The 22570-nt window shown below is 49.8% G+C and overlaps 1 protein-coding gene across 11 annotated transcripts in view; it reads left to right on the top strand.

Annotated features, from left to right (window-relative positions):
• Window positions 1–20225, top strand: part of KDM5C (lysine demethylase 5C) — a 31889-nt gene extending 11664 nt beyond the window's left edge. For 3 of the 11 annotated variants that reach the window (XM_045878247.3, XM_045878211.3, XM_045878203.3), the window contains 18 exons: window positions 730–849; window positions 981–1139; window positions 1742–1923; window positions 2018–2180; window positions 8439–8558; window positions 8668–8862; window positions 12447–12628; window positions 12717–12841; window positions 12973–13120; window positions 13699–13804; window positions 14472–14830; window positions 15434–15572; window positions 16018–16197; window positions 16344–16481; window positions 16673–17272; window positions 17551–17629; window positions 17762–17961; window positions 18066–19312. In XM_045878247.3, the coding sequence (XP_045734203.1) occupies window positions 730–849; window positions 981–1139; window positions 1742–1923; window positions 2018–2180; window positions 8439–8558; window positions 8668–8862; window positions 12447–12628; window positions 12717–12841; window positions 12973–13120; window positions 13699–13804; window positions 14472–14830; window positions 15434–15572; window positions 16018–16197; window positions 16344–16481; window positions 16673–17272; window positions 17551–17629; window positions 17762–17961; window positions 18066–18431 (3561 nt within the window). In that variant the 3' untranslated portion in view covers window positions 18432–19312. Of the gene's footprint in view, window positions 1–729; window positions 850–980; window positions 1140–1741; window positions 1924–2017; window positions 2181–8438; window positions 8559–8667; window positions 8863–12446; window positions 12629–12716; window positions 12842–12972; window positions 13121–13698; window positions 13805–14471; window positions 14831–15433; window positions 15573–16017; window positions 16198–16343; window positions 16482–16672; window positions 17273–17550; window positions 17630–17761; window positions 17962–18065; window positions 19313–19342 lie in introns of those variants that run through there. The other 8 variants (XM_045878231.3, XM_045878221.3, XM_045878238.3 and 5 more) reach the window with 7 other exon arrangements.
• The last annotated feature ends 2345 nt before the right edge of the window (window positions 20226–22570 follow it).

Raw genomic sequence — 22570 nt, 5'->3', positions numbered from 1 at the left:
GTGCATAATGGCCTTGGAAGTGGTGGAGATTTCCTTCAGGGAGGAGTTTGGACACCAATAGTATGATAGACAGTGAAGGCTGTCAGCCCTACTTGGCTCTCTTTAAGTGGTTGTGGGCCAGTGGACCAGATTGACATTGATTTTTTTCAGACATGAGTGAGTCTGTCTAACTCTGGGGTACATATAGCTCTCTTCTAAAATCGTGAACCTAGGTACAAAGCGAGGTAGTCTCACGTCCTATCTTCTGAGACCGTCTAAAGAACAGGAATGTTGTAGGGTTTGACGATGTAGAAGCTGGTGCCTTTGACTTCCATCCTCTGAGCTACTAGAATATTCAGTGCCATTTTCCCAGGCTTGTAGTTCCAGTCTGGGCGTAAGAAAGCTTCCTTAGGCATTCTGTTTTAACTCCCTATTTTAGCTCAAGAGGAAAAAGCGGTAGCAGAAGAGCATAGGATAGTGTATTTAAGTCAGAGGTGGTGGTTTCAATAGTAAAGTTCTAAAGGAAGAAGAGCAAAAGCATGGCAGCAGTGCATGTGGGGATGAAAAGACTAAGCTGAAGCGCTGGGAGAAAAAGGTGGAGCTGCAAAGTGAGGCCTGCCTCCGGGGCCTTGAGTGCAGACCTAGGGCTGCTCTTCCTCCCTGCTCCTCCCCCATATTCCAGCTTCGCTTTTGAGGATACTCCACCTCTGTGCCCTCTGTCTTGGTGACATGTTCTCCTTTGGGTTTCAGGAGTGTAAGCGCCCCCCTGAAGCCTTTGGCTTTGAGCAGGCTACCCGGGAGTACACTCTGCAGAGCTTTGGCGAGATGGCTGACTCCTTTAAAGCCGATTACTTCAACATGCCCGTGCACGTAGGTGATGGAGGGCTGGGGTAGCATTAGGGCTAGCATCATAGGTGTTGGTGCCTGATGGGCTTAGCTCTTTTGAGTCACTGGGGCCAGGATGTGATGGGCCATGGTCATCTGCTACCCCTATTCCCCAGATGGTGCCTACAGAACTCGTGGAGAAGGAGTTCTGGCGGCTGGTGAACAGCATTGAGGAAGATGTGACTGTTGAGTATGGGGCTGACATCCATTCCAAAGAATTTGGCAGCGGTTTCCCTGTCAGTGACAGTAAGCGGCACCTAACCCCCGAGGAGGAGGTGAGTGGATGATTCATGGTTATATGTCAGCTGTGTGTGCTTTGGCAAGTCATTTAGTATCTCTGTTGGGTGGGGGTAATTATGCCCGCTTCCCACGGCTGCTGTGCGATTTAGATAAGATGGTATACGTAAAGAACACAGCCCGGTATCTGGCATGGCATCTCTAAGCATGAGATTGGCTATTTCTTTGTAGGATGGGGATCGTATCTACCTTACAAATTTGTTGTAAGAATTAAATGAGAAGGTGTATGAAATACTTGGAAGGGTGCCTGGCTCATTCATAAGAAGTGTTCAGGGACTGGAATATGTGGGAAAAAATGAGGGCCCAGGCCTACCTCCAGAGAAGGGAGCATTTTGGTCCAGAGCGGGGCTTTTAGCTTGCAGGTATTTTGGTGAGTGAGTATATCTGTAAAACTCCCTAAATTGAAGGGAATTGAAATTTTGTGTGTGTGCATTTGGCAGGTAGGAGGTGGAGAACATCTATAATATTTCTCAGACGTGTCAAAGAGGTCTGTGACCTCAAAATTAAGGTTCCCTGGGCTAAAGAGCTCAGCTCCTTAGCATAAGCCTCATCCCCTTTCCACCAATACCCAACCTGACAGGAGTACGCCACCAGCGGCTGGAACCTGAATGTGATGCCAGTCCTGGAGCAGTCCGTGCTGTGCCACATCAATGCGGATATTTCTGGCATGAAGGTGCCCTGGCTCTATGTGGGCATGGTCTTCTCAGCCTTTTGCTGGCATATTGAGGATCACTGGAGTTACTCCATTAACTACCTCCATTGGTGAGTGGGGGTCCTGGGAAGCCAGGGAGGCAGGGTAGGCTCCCTCGGGACCACGTGTGTGACCACTCTGTGTGTCCCCTTTCCACGTGGCCAGGGGTGAGCCGAAGACCTGGTATGGGGTACCCTCCCTTGCGGCAGAACATTTGGAAGAGGTGATGAAGAAGCTGACACCTGAGCTCTTTGATAGCCAGCCTGACCTCCTGCACCAACTTGTCACCCTAATGAATCCCAACACCCTCATGTCCCATGGTGTGCCGGTGAGTGCTCAGGAAACAGGACCAAGGGGTAGAAATGATGTAGCGTGTCCTTCGTGGTGGTTGTGGTCGTGGTTGTGGTGGCTGTGGTGGTGGTCATCATCTGGAATCTACCCCTGCCTCTTTCTCCTTCTTCTTCTATCTTAATTTGACAACTCTAATAGAGACCTCACATCATAGTAGTTAGATAAGCAATGTGATGGTGAGCCCTCTGGGCCATGTGTTTGAGGGCAGCACCTCAGGATGGCTTCTTTTCATGTCTGTATTCTAGCCAGTGGAAGAGCGAAGTGGGAGGACAGGGCAAGACAAGTCTCCTTATTCCTAAAGACGCACATCATTTCCATTCATCTCCTGTTAGTCACAGTTTAGTCACATTGCCACATCTAGCTGCAAGGAAGACTGGAAAATGTGATTCTTACTCTGGATGGTCATGTCCCAGTTACAAATTCATATTGTTGTGAAAGAGGGTGAGAATGAATATTGGGGGGTTACTAGCCGTCTCTGACATGTTCTATATAGTAGCCCTTCTGGGAGCAATGGGTGTTTTTTTTAAATTATGTAATAGGTCGTAAGTTCTACGGTAGTAATTTTTGTTTGCAACATGTAAGTGTATCAAGTCAACATGTTGTACACTTTAAACTTAAACGATTTTATGTCATATCTCAAGCTGGGGGGTGGTACATAACCTCTTCTTTAAAAAGTGCTAATGTCTATCAACATTTAAAATAAAAAAAGTTAAACCCAGAGTCCTAGACTGAACCTGTCCTCCTCCTCTGTGGACTCCTCTCCCACTCCATAAAATGTTTTGCTGCTTATACAGTCTGGCTTGCCTATAAGGGAATTTCTAGCATTAGCATCAGCCGGTTTTCTGATGTGGATCTTAAGACAGCCTGATCAGCACTTCTGTACGAACAGTAATTAGTACATCCTCCACCTGTGTTTTAAGTCTTATTCTGTGCTACTCCTCCTTCCCACTTCCTTCAACCTCCCCCCCGGTGCTCCCCACCACCACAACCTTGGCTGCCCTGCCACTTAGTCTAATGCATAGGACATGGTAGGCAGTCACTGCATATTGAATTAATGTCTCCTTGAGATCCCCACTCATCTGTACAGTAGGGCTTTGGACTAGGCCAGTGGTTCTCACTCAAATTTCTTCTTGCCTTCAGCTTGTTTTGATACACTACATACCTTGTAATATTTTTTATTGTATACTTTAGTGATACTTAGTGATACTTAACTAAGCATTGAGGGATCTAGGGAATTAGAGGAAGTATATCCCACAACAGTTCAGGCAGCCTTTCTCCACTCAAGGTGGTGGGGCGGGTGGGGTATCCTTTTCTCTCACTGCCTCACTCCTTTTAAGAACTATTGGACTCGAGAGGTAGACGTGATCGAGGGCCCTTCCACTTCTGCTCTTCCTAAGTAGGCGTTGGGTCTGACTTTTCCTCACACTCCTTTCTTCCTCACCCACAGCACAGCATTGGTCCTTGCCTACAGTGTCAAGAAACATTTGTAAGAGTGGAAGAGGATCTTTAAGGATTTAGATAGATAAGATATATAGCTGTTTAACTCTTACCTCTTTTTAAGAAAACTTTAATACAGATTTTTAAACATGTGCTCTTTGCTTCCAGCTCCACAGCATTTGTCCTGCTCATGGCTCACCAGCTTCTCTGGCCAGCTGCTGCTTCCCCCCCGCCCCCCACCCCCACCCCCCGGCCCTGCCCCTCCTGTAGGTGGTTCCCAGCATCTCCAGGCTTTCTGGACTTGGCAGTATCCCCTCAATCCAAGGCATCTGATTTTCATATTCTCATGCTGGCAGGCTGCGGTTGTGCCAGCTGAAGCTCCCCAAGGAGCTATCTTTAGCCCACCCCCTCCCCCCTTCCCCTTTGGTGGAAGGCGGCCATTTCTTTTTATAGCTATATAGTGTAAGTATTATCTTCATTATAAAAGAAACCTGCCCCCTTTCCAGAAAATGGAAATTTAGAGTGGTCATCTCTATTTCCTCCACACTTTGTTATGTTTCTGTTATTTTTCTACATAAATTTTGACATAAGAATAATCAGTGTATGGATTTTATAATCTCTTTTTAAGTTTAAATGGTCTAGAACGGCACTGTCCAGTTTGGTAGCCACTAGCTACATGTGGCTGCTGAGCACCTGAAACACGGCTAATCTCATCTGAAATGTTCTGAAAGTATAAAACACATGTTGGATGTCAAGGCTTAGTATGAAAATACCTCACTAATAATACTTTCGTATGCCACATACGCATTGAAATGGTGATACTGTGGATATATTAAATAAAATACATTGAAGTTAGTTTCACCTGTTTCTTTTTACTTTTTTAATGTGGCTACTAGAGAATTTAAAAGTATATATGTGGCTGGCATTATATTTCTGTTGGACAGTGCTGGTCTAGAATGATTTTTGCTTCCTTACTATGAATTGCTTATAACCATCTTTTAAAACAAACAAAAAAACCCCACAACTTTATTGCAGTATAATTTACATACCATAAAATTCACCCATTTTAAGTACACACAGTTCAGTGAATTTACAGAGTTGTGCTACCATCACCACAATCCAGTTTTAGAACATTTGTCACCCCAAAAAGATCCTTCGTGCCCTTTTGTAGTCAGTCTCCATTCCAACCCCGAGTTCCAGGCAACCAGTCATCTGCCTTCTGTCTCTAGAGATTTCCCTTTTCTAGACAGTTCACATACATGGAATAATATGTGGTCTTTTGCATCTGGCTTCTTTCAGTTCACATAATGTTTTCGAGGTTCATCCATGTTGTAGCATGTGTCAGAACTTCATTCCTAAATTTATGGTGGAATACTACATTTTATGGAAGTACCACATTTTGTTTATCCATTCACCACTCGATGAACATTTGGGTCATTTTGAATGACTGCAGAATGTGAGGAGAGCCTTTTTAGATAACTACATAGGAAATGGTAAAGGGACATGGCCAAAGTGAGGGTGCAGGTTGAGATGAAGAGTCAGGAGCCTTAAGTTCTGTTTCTGACCCTGCTACTTGATGCTTCTCTGGAACTCAGTTTTCACATCTATAAAATTAAGGCTGGGTCTAGATCATTCAGCAAGTACTGGCTAGAACTCCCTCTGTGTACGGGCCTTTGGCCAACACCTTGAAGACAAATAAACCGGTCCCTGCCTTTGGGTATGTGCAGTTGAGTGGAGAATAGAGGTGAGTAAATGTTAGAGGTGCTTCAAAAGGACAGCAGACTGGGTCATTGGGGGGGGGGGTGGTCAGGAAAGCATTTGTAGAAGTGGTGATCCTTGAAGGAAGATAAGAGTTGCCTGTTGGAGCCGTGGCTTCATCATGTGGACATGGGGTTTCAAGTAAGGGGTTCTTGGCCATGGCTTTGCCAGTCAGATTTGCGTTTTTTGGAAGATCATTCTAGTGCTTGGTAATGGGGGCCAGTGCAGTAATCCAGGCAAGAAATACTGATGTTGCCCCTAAGTAGGGATAGATTTGAGAAGAAAATGTATTGGAGGTGGGAGCTGATGTATGACCTGAATAAATGTGGAGATGTATTCATGAATGGGCAGATTCAATATTGTGAGGATGTTAATTCTCTCCATAGTAATCTAGAATCCTTACAGAAGAATTGTTGGGTTGAAGGATATAAACATTTTAGGTTCTTGATCTATATTAGCAATTTGGTTTTCCAGAGAGTAGAAGTTACTGGTCCTATTATCAGCACTGCACCTATTTCACTCTGTTCATCAGCATTGAATGTTCATCCTAAAAACCTTTGTGAGACTTCTCCTATAGATGGCAAATTAAACATAACACATGGCTGCTTCCATTCCTTACTGAAACCACTCAAATGGCACAAAGGTTTTTGTTTTTTTTTTTAAGGTTTTTACAAGAGAGGATACAATGATAAAATTCTTGAAACCAGAAAATGGATGAGAAAACTGAATCTTAGGCCAGTATTGAGACATCTGAGAACCAGCCAATCTGATTGATACCTCAGAATTCCCCCAGAGGTTCCGTAGTCAGTGACACCAGGCATTTTCGGAAGAAAGATGAGTGAGGTGAAAATAGGGATTGGTTCATGTCTATATAGGAAGCTGTGAGGTCCCCTTCCACACTGGGCAGCTGGAAATGTGACCCTCCGTCACTAAAGCAAAAGACTTTACTTCTGAAGAGGTAAAAATAAAAGATCTCTGGACTGAGGTCTTCTAGATACAGTTGAGGGTGGAGGTATAGTGAAAATAGTAGGATTCATCATTGTGTCCATAGTGGATGCTGAGGTTCCCAGCTGTCTTCTTTCACTTGGCTCTTAGAACACTGGCAGACAGATCTTTTTCCTCCAGGCAAAAAAATGGGAGAGTTTTCTCTGGAGACTCTGAGTGGCCCGAAAAGAAAGACCTAGAGTTTCCCAAACTGAATGGCGCTTCCAGATCACCCTGCAGTGAAGCTCACAGTTGACAGACTTCACCTATATACTCAGAACTTCCATTTAGCTTTTCCGTTTCTTACTCTTAAAGTTGACAGTCACAGATTAACAGACAGCTGAGGAAACTCTAGAAAATAGAACCAACCAAACAAAACAACTTGGATAAACAGGTTAGGCAGGCAAAGAAGTAAACTTCAAAAAGGGAAAGAAACCTCATGAAGATCTTCAGAGATAAGCATATAGCACAAACTGAAATAAGAACAGGATACTATTTGAAAACACCCTGAAAACAAAAAAGAGCTCTTGGAAATTAAAACTGTGATAGTAAAGGGAAGAAAAAAGTTTAGAAGATCAATAGTTAAGGAACTCTCAGAAAATAGAATAAAAAATAAAGATGGGAAATTACTAAAGTTGAAAGAAGAGATTTTGTTCAGGAGGTTCAATATTCAAATAATGAGTTTTGAAAAGAGAGAATAGATGAAAACAAAGAATCAAATCATTAATGAAATCATTCAAGAAAATTTCCCTGAACCAAAAGGCTGAGTTTTCAGAATCAAAGGGCCTACCCAGTACATGAATGAAAATAGATGCACACCAAGGTATATCTGGTGAATTTTTATATCAAACACTGGGATCAGAAAAATCCTACAAGCTTCCTGAGAGAAAACAGGTTTAATTCAAAGCATTAGAAACCAGAGTGGCTTAAGACTTTTCAAAAGCAACACTAGAATCTAGAAGATTAGAGCCATGCCTTCAAAATGGTTTTCAATTTAGAATTCTGTATGGTCAAATTATGAAGTACAAGAGTAGAATAGAGACTTTTTTTTAAAAAAAAAAGTTCTTCACACCACTTCCTGGGAAGCTATTGGAGGATGTGCTCAAGTATAGCCAAAGAGTAAACACCAAGAAAGAGGAAGACCTGGGATCTAGGGAACAGGAGAGATCATCATGGGAGAGGGACGGTCCAGGGAGGACGACAGCTGGCTCGAGTTGGAACAGATCATAGGGCTCTGCTACAGAAAGGTGAAAACTGATAGGCAAGAGGAGGGTTGGACACTTGTCTTAAAGGTTGGGATTGAATTACTAAGACATGTGCAGAAAACTAAGCAAACTGAGAAATAATAGGAGGCTATCTTTAAAGTCTAGAGGCATGTTATTTAAGGTTGTTAAGGTAAATGCCAAAATAATCAGAAGAGGTGAAAGTGATTGGCTCTGAGAAGTGGAGAATGGCAGGGCCTGCTAACTTTAAAACAAATCTTATAGACCATTTGGCTCTTGGAACTGCCTATGTGACTGATAAAAGTAATTATTAATGAAAAAGCCATTGCCAGCTTAATGAAAAGTGGTATTTTAAATTTTTATAAAAATTAGTAGGAAAGTTGAGATATTTTGGTATGTACATTGCCTACTTTTGACGCAAATGTTCCTATTGCTGCTAACAGATCTCCACTTTGAGAGCCGAGGCCAATGGTCCTTCCTTTTATAATTGGAGGATCTGAGAGTCTATTGTCACGCTGTTCCTTCAGGCTCTCCTTTGTCTCCTTAAGGATCCTGCTTTTTTTTTTTTTTTAAAGATTTTATTTATTTGACAGAGAGAGACACAGCGAGAGAGGGAACACAAGCAGCGGGAGTGGGAGAGGGAGAAGCAGGCTTCCCACTGGAGCAGGGAGCCCGATGTGGGGCTCGATCCCAGGACCCTGGGATCATGACCTGAGCCGAAGGCAGACGCTTAACAACTGAGCCACCCAGGCGCCCTGGATCCTGCTCTTAAATCAAGTTTCTCCCGACCCTGGAAAACCTGTCTCAGTGACCTTGGCCTTTTTCTTCCTCAGGTTGTCCGCACAAACCAGTGTGCAGGAGAATTCGTCATTACCTTCCCTCGTGCTTACCACAGTGGCTTCAACCAAGGCTACAACTTTGCAGAGGCTGTCAACTTTTGCACTGCTGACTGGGTGAGTCTGGAGTGTGGTGGGCTGGCAGGGAGAAGCAGGAGGGTTGTGGGGAAGCTGAGGCACCACGGCCTTCAGACTTGGCCACGCTCAGCCTTGAATCTGTCCACAGTTGCCGGCTGGGCGCCAGTGCATTGAGCACTACCGCCGGCTCCGAAGATACTGCGTCTTCTCCCATGAGGAGCTCATCTGTAAGATGGCTGCCTGCCCAGAGAAGCTGGACCTGAACCTGGCAGCAGCTGTGCATAAGGAGATGTTCATCATGGTGCAGGAGGAACGGCGTCTGCGAAAGGCCCTGCTTGAGAAGGTAGGGTGGAGGGGAGAGGGCCCTGAATTGGGCACGCTATCCTGGCAGAAGTGGGGCAAGGAAGAAGTAGATGTAGCTTCTATTCTTGGGGTATAGTAAAAAGAACTAGATCCATCTGGATTGGAAATCACATTCCTGTGCGCATGGGTGGCTCAGTCAGTTAAGCGTCTGCCTTCGGCTCAGGTCATGATCTCAGGGTCCTGGGATCGAGTTCCGCATTGGGCTCCCTGCTCAGCAGAGAGTGTGCTTGTCTCTCTCCCTCTGCCCCTCCCTCCTGCTTGTGCTCTTTCTAGCTTGCGCTCTCTCTCTCTCTCTCAAATAAATAAATAAAATCTTAAAAAAAAGAAGGAAATCACATTCCATTCTCTGCTCTGCCATTTATCAACAACTGTGAGCAAGTTAATTTACTTCACTGTCAGTATCCGACTCTGAAAAATGGGGATTATGATGTTTATCTTTTGGGATAGTTGAATAGATTAAAGATTATGTTTATTAAGTAACTGACCCGTAGCAAGTGCTGGTGTCACTGCTATTCGTCATTATTTAAATAACCCAACAGGACAGGCTGGCATGTGAAACCTCAACTGCTGATTTAGCTGGGTGACCTTTTCAGGTTATTTAACCTCTGATAGTCTCACTTCCCCACTCTGTAAAATGGGAATAAATACCGAACTTGCAAGGGAATTGTAATTGCTTGAGGAAGGTGATTTATGTCAAAGCATCTGTTAATTGCACTTGCATTGTAATAGCTGCTGTTATTGGTAATAGTAATGCATGAAGAAAATGATTGAAATATGGAACATTTCTTAGGAAATGCCATTTTATTACATTCAGATGATTCAGTAGCTCAAACTAGAGTGCTACTACCAAATACAAGGTGGTCCTCCTTTATTTTTTTTAAAGCAGTCCTCTAATAGATCTCTCATAAGCAAGTGGTCAGTTGTGTTTGTAGGTGAGTGGGACTGCTGCTCATGTAGTTCAACTGCCTTCTTAAAGCTCCACACTTGCGCAGTTAGGAAGTGACTTAGTGAGAGTCCTCTTTAGTATTACAAAGGAATGCTGGTCCTGAGTGACCCCTTGCTGCCCATTTAGGGTAATACTTTCTTATGTTAAAGCTCATTTATAACTTGCCCGTGAGCATGGACTATAAGGAGAATTTCAGCTGTGGTAATGTTGGAAGTTTGTGGTGTTAGTTGGTAAGCCCCTGGGCTTTCCCAGGCATCATTTTCTCTCTCTTGAGTGCTATTATTAAATAATGAACCTGGGGTTGTTCCAGACTGTAAGAAGGAGTTGAAGCAAGGTGGGAGACTAGGTACTCTCATCCAGACATTGAGAATTCTTTATACTTGGCTCTTACCTTAGAGAAGAGTTCTGGACCCCCCCGTCTTAAAAATCTGTAGAAGATTGTGTGTGTGTGTGTGTGTGTGTGTGTGTGTGTGTGTGTGTGTTTGAGTACTTTTATGGGGAGAGGGCTCCTAGCTCGCATCCAGTTCTCAGTGGAATCTATGATCCTAAAATACCTAGGGACTGCATCTGAACTTAGAGCATTCTCTGGCTTTAGAGTCAAAATATACTGTCGCCAGATTCTTACTTTGGGCAGGCTACAGACCCTCTCTCTGAGACTTAGTTTCCTCCTTAGTAAAATGGGATAGGCCTGTGAAATAGGTATCCTTAATCTGCAAATTAGAGCTAATAATAGTATTTGTTGGGTCCCCCAAACTTGTAACTGGTGTGTGCCCTTGACCAACATGTCCCCATTTCCCCCACTCCCCAGCCCTTGCAAACCATCATTCTACTCTTGTTTCTATGAGTTTGGCTTTTTTCGATTCCACGTATAAGTGACATTCTATAGTATTTTGTCTTTCTGTGTCTGACTTACTTGACTTACTATAATGCCCTCAAGGTCCATCCATGTTGTTATAATTGGCAGTATTTCCTTCTTTCTTGTGGCTGGATAATAGTCTTGTATGTAAATACCATGTCTTCTTGATCTGTTCATCCACTGATGGACTCTTAGGTTGTTTCTGTATCTTGGCTATTGTGAATATCTCTTTGAGATTCTGATTTCATTTCCTTTGGATATATATCCAGAAGTGAGATTGCTAGATCATAGGGTAGTTCTGTTTTGAATTTTTTGAGGAACCTCCATACTGTTTTCCAGGTAGCTGAATCAATTTACATTCCCACCAACAGTGCACGAGGGTTCCCTTTGCTTCACATCCCTTGCTAACACTTACTATCTCTTGTCTTTTTGGTAATAGCCATTCTGACAGGTGTAAGGTGATATTTTGATTTGCATTTCCCTGATGATGATGATCGTCACGTTGAGCATCTTTTCGTGTACCTCTTGGCCATTTGTATCTCTTTGGAAAATGTCTGTTTGAGTTCTCTGCCTATTTTTGATCAGATTGTTAGTAGGGGTTTTTTTTGCTATTGATGTTGGATGAGTTCCTTGTATGTTTTGGATGTTATTAGCCCTTTATCAAATAGATGGTGTACCGATACTTTCTCCCACACACTTTCTGTGTGTCTGTTTTTATGCAAGTACCATACTGTTTTAATTACTATAGCTTTGTAGTATAGTTTGAAATCAGGAAGTATGATGCCTCCAGCTTTGTTCTTCCTTGTCAAGATTGTTTTGGCTGTTAGGGATCTTTTGTGGTTCCACTTATTCTAAATGTTCTGATACTTAAAATTTTAAGTCCTTAGTTGCTGTGCCTTTTTAATCTTCATGACAACACAATGAAGATGGTGCCATTATCTCCCATTTTATAAGATGGGGAAACAAACCCAGAGAGGTGTAAATTATTTACTCCATACCACACAACTAGTTAAATAAGTGGCAGAGCGGGATTTGTAATGTACAGCAGACTCCTATCTGATGCAGAGGTTAGATGTTACAGTCAATATAGAACAAAAACTGTTAGTCAGAATTTCCCTTTAAAAATCCCTAAAATTGGCCATAATGCATAGCGTCATACTGTCTTTCAGTTACTTCAGCATAACTGGCTTTTCTCCATTTTTGGAACAGAATGCTTTTTCTTCATCTGAGTAACAGATGAAGTCATTGGCATAGGTTTGGAAGCCATGTTGTTGAAAAAAAAAAAATTGTATCTTTAAACACTGGACACAAGCACAGAGTTTTGTTTCTGTGAGTTCTATATGTGCTTTGCAGTGTGTCCTGCCTGCCAGGTTGCCGGCATGGCGCCTGGAACACGGGCGCTGAGTGACTCAAAGCCAGCCTCGTTCCCCTTGTTCTCAGCCTTTCCCTTGGCCACTCCCACACAGTGCCACCTCTCTGGCGCCTTGGCCCACCGCTTTCCTCACCTCCTCTCACCCTAAAGGCCCTTTCTGGTGATCTGATTCTCACCTGATTTTTTTTTCCTCTCAGCCCACACTGATCTTGCCCTGGTTCATCCTATTTCCCCAGTGTGGAGAGCTTGAACTTCACAGAGGCAGTATGTTCTGTGGGGTTTGCTCTCTAGAACTCTCAGCACAGATTGGAGTCTTAACATGGGGCTCAGTTGTGGCAGAGATAGGGGCCTGTTGTTCTATATAACGCGCGTGGGTTGAATTGCCCCCAGGGCATCACGGAAGCTGAGCGAGAGGCTTTTGAGCTGCTCCCAGATGATGAGCGCCAGTGCATCAAGTGCAAGACCACGTGCTTCCTATCAGCCCTGGCCTGCTATGACTGCCCAGACGGCCTTGTCTGCCTTTCCCACATCAATGACCTCTGCAAGTGCTCCAGTAGCCGGCAGTACCTGCGGTAAGCAGGGGGCCTACTGAAGGAAGCAGGCTGAGGAGGGGGCTGCAGAGCTGGGCCAGATGTGTGCTTCCCTGCCATCTTCCTCCAGGTATCGATACACCTTGGATGAGCTCCCTGCCATGCTGCATAAACTGAAGGTTCGGGCCGAGTCCTTTGACACCTGGGCCAACAAAGTTCGAGTGGCCCTGGAGGTGGAGGATGGGCGGAAGCGCAGTGAGTGATGGGGGGACGGAGGGACTCCACAGGCAAGTTCTCTTCCCTTTTCTTCTGGACCCCACTCCCACCCCCTTCCTCTGCCTTTACTCAGTACTGCCTACTCCTTGCTGCTTTCATTCTCTCTCCAGGCCTTGAAGAGCTGAGGGCGCTAGAGTCTGAGGCCCGTGAGCGGAGGTTCCCAAACAGTGAGCTGCTGCAGCGACTGAAGAACTGCCTGAGCGAGGCGGAGGCTTGCGTGTCCCGGGCTCTGGGACTCGTCAGCGGCCAGGAAGCTGGGTATGGCAGTGGGAGGTGGCGGGCTCAGATTCTGCCTGCTGAGGAGCTGGCACTTAGGAGGAGTGGACTCTGAGCGCCACTGGGCAGATGACAAGCACTGCCGTGTGGGGTGGCCTAAGAGGTGTTGGGAGGGCAAGGAGATCAGGCAACTAGAATGGAGAAGAGTGCTAAGAAAGCTAGAAATGGTCCTTTTTATCAGTACCTGGAGATTTCCGGCAGGCTTAGGGATTTTGTGGGCAAGGAGGAGTTGTGGAAGGTTTAGGGACAAGAAAAGCATCAGCCTGATCAGAGAATTCACGGTAGAGGATGAGTTGAAAAGTCCAGCTTCTGTTACCATCATTTAATTTCTAAACTACCCCCCCCAGCCATATATCCTATATTCCCCCCTTCTCATTTGCTCTCATCATATGAATGTGCTGATATATTAAACCCACCTCCTCTAATCTGGACAGCTGGGGGCACTGTGGAGTAGGAGAGATCAAGGTGGGCAGGTGTGAGGAAAGGCATTGGATCTGAGCACAGAGATGGAGGGAGGGGACTGGGTTTGGACCTGAAACCCCACATGTGAAACTCCATAGCCCCCACAGGGTGGCTGGTCTACAGATGACCCTGGCTGAGCTCCGGGCCTTTCTGGACCAGATGAACAACCTGCCTTGTGCCATGCACCAGATTGGGGATGTCAAGGTGAGGAAGAGTGCACTTGGAGTGCTGATGAGGGTTCAGGGGGATTGGGAGACCTGAGCAGCAGGCGACTCTTGGCTTCCTTAAAAAGCGTCAAACGTTTGGGCAAGACAGGATGCGCCTATTAGAGTAACAGGAGCTGGGAGGCAAAGGGGCGGGTGGCAGGGGTGTAAGTACAGGATGCAGAGTCAAGAGAAGGTGTCCTGGTGGAGGTGGATGAGGAGAAAGGAACAAGGATGTTTGTGGGCCTGGAAAGCTGAGTCAAGTTCAGGAAGGGAGAGGAGAGGTGGGACGAAGAGGGCAGTGGACACCAGTGGAAGCATAGGGGTTTGTGAGGAGGCCAAGCATAGCAGAGTGTTCTTAGGGCAGAGGGTCTCCTGGTGCTGTACATCAGAATCCTCTGGGGACTAAAACAGAGCATAGACTCCTGACCAAACCCTATTAAGACTCTCTAAGGGTGGGGCCCAGGAATCTGTGTTTTAACAAATTCCCCAGGGTATTTTAGTGGGCAGGGAACCTTAGGGCATGGCAGAGGAGGAGAGCTCAGCCCACGTTAGGCTCTCTTCCCAAATACTGGCGGGTAAGAAGGTAGGTGGGGCAAAAGTATTTGGTGGTGGGACCTCCAAGTGGGTCCAGCTGAGGAGTTCGTTCTTCTTCTGTATCCTGGTAGGGTATTCTGGAACAGGTGGAGGCCTACCAGGCTGAGGCCCGTGAGGCCCTGGCCTCACTGCCCTCCAGTCCAGGGCTACTGCAGTCCCTGTTGGAGAGGGGGCAGCAGCTGGGGGTGGAGGTGCCTGAGGCTCAGCAGCTCCAGCGGCAGGTGGAACAGGCACGATGGCTGGATGAGGTGAAGCGCACGCTGGCCCCCTCAGCCCGAAGGGGCACCCTGGCTGTCATGCGGGGACTGTTGGTCGCGGGTGCTAGTGTAGCCCCTAGCCCTGCTGTCGATAAGGCCCGGGCTGAGCTGCAGGAGCTGCTCACCATTGCCGAACGCTGGGAGGAGAAAGCCCACCTCTGCCTGGAGGCCAGGTAGGTCCAGCCGCTCCCCAACCCCCCCTCCCCCGCCCCGACCTTCAAGGTTTAGTGGGAAAGCGGATGGGGTGATTCCCATGGGTGGCCTTGGGTACCAGACTCCAGTACTGGTGTATTGACTTTCTTCCTTTTTTTTGTTCCCTAGCTTATCTTTCTTTCTTTCTTTTTTTTTAAACTACATGTACACATAGAGACAGAGCTAGGCTTACGGGGAAGCAGAGATGGACAGATACAGACATGGATAGAGGACTAACCCCACTGGCTGACATGGGCACACGCACTAACGGGCGGACAGGTGCTGGGCAAAGCCCCGCAGGGCCCCCTGACAGACTGCGGCACCAGGGGAGCCCCGCCGCTTGTTCCGGCCGTGCGAGCAGGCTGACAGGCAGACAAGCCGAGGCGCAGAGGCCACGGCGGAAGTTGGGTGGGGGCATGCGGTCTGGAGCGAGCAGGACTGGCAGCCCCCTGTAGGCAGAGTGCTAGCAAGTAGGCCCAAGTGGCCGCTCCAGGGGCCCCTGCCGATGTATCTGGTGGGCAGGCCAGGCTGCCGGTCAGGCAGATCACTCTAGACTGAGGCCTCTTTTTTCCCCCTACCTTTAGGCAGAAGCATCCACCAGCCACGCTTGAGGCCATAATCCACGAGGCAGAAAACATCCCTGTTCACCTGCCCAACATCCAGGCTCTCAAGGAGGCTCTTGCTAAGGCCCGGGCCTGGATAGCTGACGTGGACGAGATTCAGGTGAGGACCCTGTCGCCCCCTGAACCTCCACCCTAGATCTTCAGTCCAGCCAGGAGAGCTGGCATACATTGGGTTAGGCTGGGTTGGCTAGAGAAGCAGTCCAGCCCAGTGAGAGGAGGCAGAATGTGCTTGGCAGCGAGCCATGGGAGGCCAGCCTGAGGGTGGAGAGGTTGCGGAAAGGGTCGGGAGGGTAGGGGCAGGGAGGGTGGAAGAGGCAGGCCACAACAAAATGATGAGTCCGATGGTCACGGGCACTGACCGGATTACCTGCGGGCTGAGCCGGCGGCTGTGGGGGTTGTAGGGGGCACTTCCCTTAGCATGATCCCTGTCTGGTTCTGCCCAAAGACTGCAAGTCTGGTGCCTCTTCCCGGCTCAGGGCCGGGCATAGAGTAACCTCGGTAGATGCTGGCAAGTTGACTTGAGCTCTCTCTCACCTCTGCCCCAGAATGGCGACCACTACCCCTGCTTGGATGACTTAGAGGGCCTGGTGGCTGTGGGCCGGGACCTACCTGTGGGGTTGGAGGAGCTGAGACAGCTAGAGCTGCAGGTGCTGACAGCGCACTCCTGGAGGGAGAAGGCCTCCAAGACCTTCCTCAAGAAGAACTCTTGCTACACACTGCTGGAGGTGAGGCCTGGGCCCTGACACCCCAGCCTCTCCTGCCTCCAGCCAGCTGTTGCGAGGCGGCTCACAGGAGACTGGGGGGGTTGGGGAGCCCTGGTAGTGGGAGGGAGGGGAGGCCTACTCATCCGCGCCCTGTCTGCCTGCCTTAGGTGCTCTGCCCGTGTGCAGATGCCGGCTCGGATAGCACTAAGCGCAGCCGGTGGATGGAGAAGGAACTGGGGTTGTACAAATCTGACACGGAGCTGCTGGGACTGTCCGCACAGGACCTCAGGGACCCAGGCTCTGTGGTAAGGAGCAAGGAACCACAGTGAGAGGAGAGCCTGGCGGTGATAAGTGTCTGAGTGGGGCCACCCTGGGCGGATCGCTTGCTCCCTGGGCCTCGCTTCTCCTGGTTTGGGAGTAGGGTGTTAATGGGGCCAGAGGAGGGAGGGGACAGACAGGCCGCTGACCTCCTCTCCCGCTGTCCTGGGCATGCCAGATCGTGGCCTTCAAGGAGGGGGAACAGAAGGAGAAGGAGGGTATCCTGCAGCTGCGTCGCACCAACTCCGCCAAGCCCAGTCCACTGGCGTCGTCGGCCACGGCTTCCTCTGGACCCTCTGTCTGTGTGTGTGGGCAGGTGCCGGCTGGGGTGGGAGCGCTGCAGTGTGACCTGTGTCAGGACTGGTTCCATGGGCGATGTGTGTCGGTACCCCGCCTCCTCAGCTCCCCGAGGCCTAGTCCCACCGCGCCCCCACTGCTGGCCTGGTGGGAGTGGGACACCAAATTCTTGTGTCCGCTGTGCATGCGCTCACGGCGCCCGCGCCTGGAGACCATCCTGGCACTGCTGGTGGCCCTGCAGAGACTGCCCGTGCGGCTGCCTGAGGGCGAGGCCCTGCAGTGTCTCACAGAGAGGGCCATCAGCTGGCAAGGCCGCGCCAGGCAGGCTTTGGCCTCTGAGGACGTGACTGCTCTGTTGGGACGGCTGGCTGAGCTTCGCCAGCGGCTGCAGGCTGAGCCCAAGCCTGAGGAACCCCCTACCTACCCTTCAGCCCCTGCCTCTGACCCTCTCAGAGAAGGCAGTGGCAAGGATATGCCCAAGGTGAGCTGCCCGCTCCAGCTCTGGCCCTCACATTCCTGTCTCCTAGCCCCCGCCCCCGTTTACGCTCCAGCCCTGTCCCCGCTCTCTGACTTCTGACCTCTCTCTCAGCCCGGCCTCCCTGCCCCATTCTACATTCTGTCCAGATCCCCCGACTGCTCCCTGCCGCAGCCTTTGTCTGCTCTCCTCCTCCAGGAGGCAGAACGTGCCAAGTCGGGGGTCGGTGGGGAATAGGGCCTGGTTCTTCAGTCACCACCATCCGTTCTCGCTCTCTTTGGCAGGTCCTGGGCTTGCTGGAGAACGGAGACAGTGTGACCAGCCCTGAGAAGGTAGCCCCGGGGGAGGGCTCAGGTAAGAGAGGTAGGTCTAGGTGTGGGTAGGCTGCTGATTGGATATCCCCAGTGCCCCGTGTGCTCCTCGGCTCGGGGGGGGGGGGGGCGGGGGTACAACCCAGAGCAGCCTCTAACCCAGCCTGTCCCCGCAACCCACCAGACCTGGAGCTGCTGTCCTCGCTGTTGCCACAGTTGACTGGCCCCGCGTTAGAGCTGCCTGAGGCCACCCGGGCCCCTCTGGAGGAGCTCATGTTAGAAGGGGACCTGCTTGAGGTGACCCTGGATGAGAACCACAGCATCTGGCAGCTACTGCGGGCTGGGCAGCCTCCAGACATGGAGCGGATCCGCACACTTCTAGAGGTGAGGACAGGGATCATGGACAGGGCCAGGAGGTCAGGCCAAGGAGGCAGGGATCCCAGGCCTGACCACTGGCCCACACCTCTTTCTGCCTGTCTGATACACAGCTGGAGAAGGCAGAGCGCCATGGGAGCCGGGCACGGGGCCGGGCATTGGAGAGGCGGCGACGGCGGAAGGTGGATCGGGGTGGGGAGGGCGATGACCCAGCCCGAGAGGAGCTAGAGCCAAAGAGGGTACGGAGCTCAGGGCCAGAGGCCGAGGAGGCCCAGGAGGAGGAGGAGCTGGAGGAGGAGACTGGGGGTGAGGGCCCCCCCCAACCCCTGCCCACCACTGGCAGCCCCAGCACCCAGGAGAACCAGAATGGCTTGGAGCCGGCGCTAGGGGCCACTTCAGGCCCCTCGGCCCCTTTCTCTACTCTGACTCCTCGGCTGCATGTGCCCTGCCCGCAGCAGCCGCCTCAGCAACAGTTGTGACAGTGGCTGAGCCTAGCACAGACCCCCCACAGAGAAACCCCCTTGGCCTCAAGGATCCTCTTTCTGACCATCAAGCCTGCTTCTTGGGAGGTGGGCAAGAAGGGGGGATGGCCACCCCCCCCACCCCACCCCCCGAGCCCACTCCTGAGTCCCTTGACTTTTATATTCTGACTCCAAGGTATTGTTCAGACCTCAGCTCCTGGGGGCCGGCCCCTGGAGTCCCCCTCCCTGGTAGCCTCTAACCAGCATTCCCAGACACCTGAGGCAGATAGACAGATGGATGGGCAGGTGGGCAGGGGGGTGGCTGGGGCTGGGCCAGCACCATTCCAGAGACAAGGCCAGTGCGTATGCAAACTGGGGGAAAACTCCTCTCCCTTCTCTCCCCAGTTCTGGCCCTGGCCAGGCCATGCTACACTAACCTCACCTCCCTCTCACTCTTTCTCCTCCCTCCCCTTTCCTGCCTCTCCCTCCCACTCCCCCCACCCCGACCCTACTTTCTCCCCCCCTTCCCTCTCCTTTCTCCTCCCCCTTCCCCTGACTGTTCCACCCAGGAGGAGGAAACTTCACATAGCTGTGCTCACAGTTTTTTATTTTAAATGAATTTGGTTGGGGAGCTGAGCAGGCTCCCTGTGATCTGAAGAAAGCTTTTGGTGCTTGTCCTCACAACCACCTTGACCTTCTCTCCCTGTCCTGCCCTGTCTCCTTTCCTCCTCCTGGGTTCATGTTGTAATAAAAGAAGATCGTTGGTGTGTAATTAATTTGTTCAAAAAAAAAAAAAAAAAGCAAAACAAGAAACTTGGTTCCAACTGAAGCCTATTTTAATTTTATTTTATTATTTTCCTCTTGTTAGAAATAAAACCCTTAGCAACATTTTTTGGAAATATGTTTCTGAAGTGCATTTCTCTTTGAAGGGGGAGAACAGTGCCTCCATCACCTGTCAGCGGAGGGCTGAAGTCTGGGAGCTCTGGGTTCTGAAAACAAGTTCTACCGGGTTCTCCTTACCTGTGGGCAAGACATCCTGAGTCTCCCCCCACCCCATCCCCAAACCAGTTTTCCCCATCTCCCAACAGATGGGCCTGACACCTCTCGCCTAAACTTCTGCCCCAGCCCCCTCCCACTTTATGCCCTCCAGTCCGTCCTCAAAGCCCCCCCAGAGGCATTTTTGGTTTTGGCTTTATTGAGATATAATTTATACATCGTAAAGTTTACCTGTTTTAAATGTAAAATTCAGTGATTTAGAGCGATGTTTCTAAAGTACAGAACTGATCATGTCACTCTTGCTGCTTAAAACCATCCATGATGCTTTATTGCCCTTAAGAACAAGGTTATATTTATAATCTCATTCTTTCTGGAATGCTTTCCTGTCCGACCCATATGCCATGTTCAGGGATGCTTCCCTGACTTTTCTCTACCCTAAAGGGTTTCTTTGGCCCCTGTGAATGGAGAGTAAAGCTCAGATGTGTGGTCATTTGCAGCCCAAGTTCACTTTTACAGCTTTATTGTGATATAATTTATATACATGATACAGTTTACCCACTTAAAGTATACAATTCAGTGGCTTTTAGTATATTCTAGTTGTGCAACCGTCACTGCAAAAGATTTTAGAATGTTTTTTCATCATTCCAAAATGAAACCACACTCCTTAGGCATCACATCCCCGTCCCATCCCCCCACCCCCCACCCCATCCCACCCCACTCCCCCCACCCTGTCCCCCTGGCCCTTCAACCCTAGGCTACCACTAATCTATATGGATTTGCCTATTTTGGACATTTTATATAAATGGAATCATACAATTTGTGATCCTTTGTGACTGTGTTCTTTCACTTAGCATAATGGTTTCAAGCTGAGTTCGCTTTTAAATGTAAATATGAATGGTGCCTTTATATTGGACAGTTTTCTCCCCCCCCCCCACCCCCCCTTTCTGGGCCCCGGAGTTCTGTTTTGTTTTGTTTAAGATTTCATTTATTTAGAGAGAGAGCGTGTGTGTGAGCAGGGGGAGGGGCAGAGGGAGAGAGACTCTCAAGCAGACTCCCCACTGAGTGCAGAGCCCCAACCTGGGGCTCAGTCTCACGACCCTGAGATCATGACCTGAGCCGAAACCAAGAGTCGGATGCTCAACCGACTGAGCCACCCGGGTGCCTCCAGAGTCATGAAAATGAGGGTGTTGGACTAGATCGGGGACTATCACTACTCTGCCCTTTCTCATCGTGCGTGTTCACTCAGTGGGTTCATTTTGCTCCATTTCTCCCCCTTCCCAAGATTTCCAGTTGATAAGAACCTAGTGATGAGTGAGAAGGCCCACCCTCTTCTGGTAGCTTTGATTGGTGGGAGGGACTGGCTCAGGCCTGCCTCTAGTCTTCTGGTCAGGAGGCACTGGGCTGTACAAGTGAAGGGGAGGCAGAAGCCAGTGGACACCCCTGTCCTGCACCCAGTTCAACCCCAGGCACCGGTCTAGGGGAAAAGGCTGGCCTTTTGTCTGCCTGCCTGTTTGGAATTGGTCATGAAGGGAGGGTTGTTGGAGACACCTCAGAAGAGACGGGCTTGCGAGCTACGACAGAGACAGGAGGGGGCTCAGGCTCAGCACTTCACTGCCATTCCCACCTGAGGCAGTCTGCCCCCAGAAGCGGCCCAACAGGACAGGAAGAAGGGTACCTGTGACCTCCAGCAGCTTCCAGGCCGGCAAACTGCTGGGCCCAGGCTGGGGTCCTCCAGGTTACGGCCCAGCCCTCAGCGGTTTGCAGAGCACCTTTTCCAGCTCGGCACTGCCCTGCCCCGTGCCTCACAGCGGACATGCATCCTGGGGCTTCTGCCGGAGAGGCCCCCACTCCGAGCCTGTAAGCCCCAGGTTAAACATGGCCTCTTCCAGAGAGCTCGCTCTGGTGGCACAGAGGTCGCCCTTTCCCAGGCACTCACCTAGGAAGGAGTGACTGGCCGTGGCGGGGAGGGGACGAGTGAGGCGGCAGACGAGTGGGGGATGGGGAGAAAGGATCCCGAAAGAAGAGGGTATCCTCACGTCGAAGTTGTTTTCTAGGAGACAGCTCCTTGCGCTGCTGCTGCATCCTCCCAGAGGTTATCGCGTTGCTCAGGATGGCTCCTGAGTCTGCAGGTGGCCAGGAGGGGAAGAGGCCGTACTTCTACTGAGGACTTAGCCCAACTCCTTCTCTCAGGCCCAACTGACTCCTTTCCTCCTCCTAGTGCTTCCACTGTCCCTTGCGTGGCATCTGAAACACTCTAGGATGAATGGGTCTGCTTCTCCCACCATTCCGGGAGCTCCCTGAGGGAGGGCAAGGCCCAGGCCCAAGTCCTCTGTCCCCGCTTCTCCCCAGGCTCCTGCACAGTCAGGGCTCCGAAGGAGGGGGACAGGAGCAGCGTTTGGAGCCCCACTGCATATGAACTCTATTCCCTTCGCACTACATAAATCTCGTTGGTAAAGGTGTTACCCTATGAGAGTGGGGTCTGGACCCCAGGTCCGTGGTCACTGGGGGCCTGAAGGAGCAGACACTGACCGTGCTGCTCAGAAGTCCTGAAATTGTGGGGATGGGAGAAGAGGGATTTCGAGGCAGATACGGCCTCCGCCCCTGGGGCACTCTTTGCAAAGGGAAGGGAGCAGTCCCTTAGGAACCCCCTCCTGGGTGCCAGCTCCATGTGACATTTCACAAAGTTCCCGTCGGACACGCGGGAAGCAGGCCCCTCAAAGAATAGGCCTGGCCTGGGCATGTCAGCCCGGCAGAGCTGGGATTCCCACCAATTCTGAGCCTACAGCTCTGTGCTGCAGGACACAAGGGGCCCAAAGTAATCAGCCTGCACCCAGGAAATATTTCATGGGGGTGGGGGCTCCTTATTGGTCTCTGCCACTGGCAGGTGGGGACTCAGCAATGCTACAGCCAGATCAGCCTTGGTAGGTAGAAGTCCGTGTTGCTGAACTTGTGCGTAACCTTCATGCCTGCCTGTGTTCATTATTGTTGAGTAACAGATTACTCCAAAAACTTGGTGGTTTAAAACCATGACATTTATCTCACAATTCCTGTAGGTCAGGAATCTGGGCACGACTTAGCTGGCTCTCAATTTCGGGGTCTTGCAGGCTGCAGTCAAGGTGTCAGGCGGGCCTGCAGTCATCTCAAGGGTCGACCAGGGAAGG

This window comes from Mirounga angustirostris, unplaced genomic scaffold (genome assembly GCF_029215605.1).
Source record: "Mirounga angustirostris isolate CCGP_5_RB_7025 unplaced genomic scaffold, mMirAng1.0.hap1 SCAF_11, whole genome shotgun sequence".
Lineage (NCBI taxonomy): Eukaryota > Metazoa > Chordata > Mammalia > Carnivora > Phocidae > Mirounga > Mirounga angustirostris.
The sequence above is the reverse complement of the archived record's forward strand: the minus strand, read 5'-3'. Positions and strand labels throughout refer to the sequence as shown.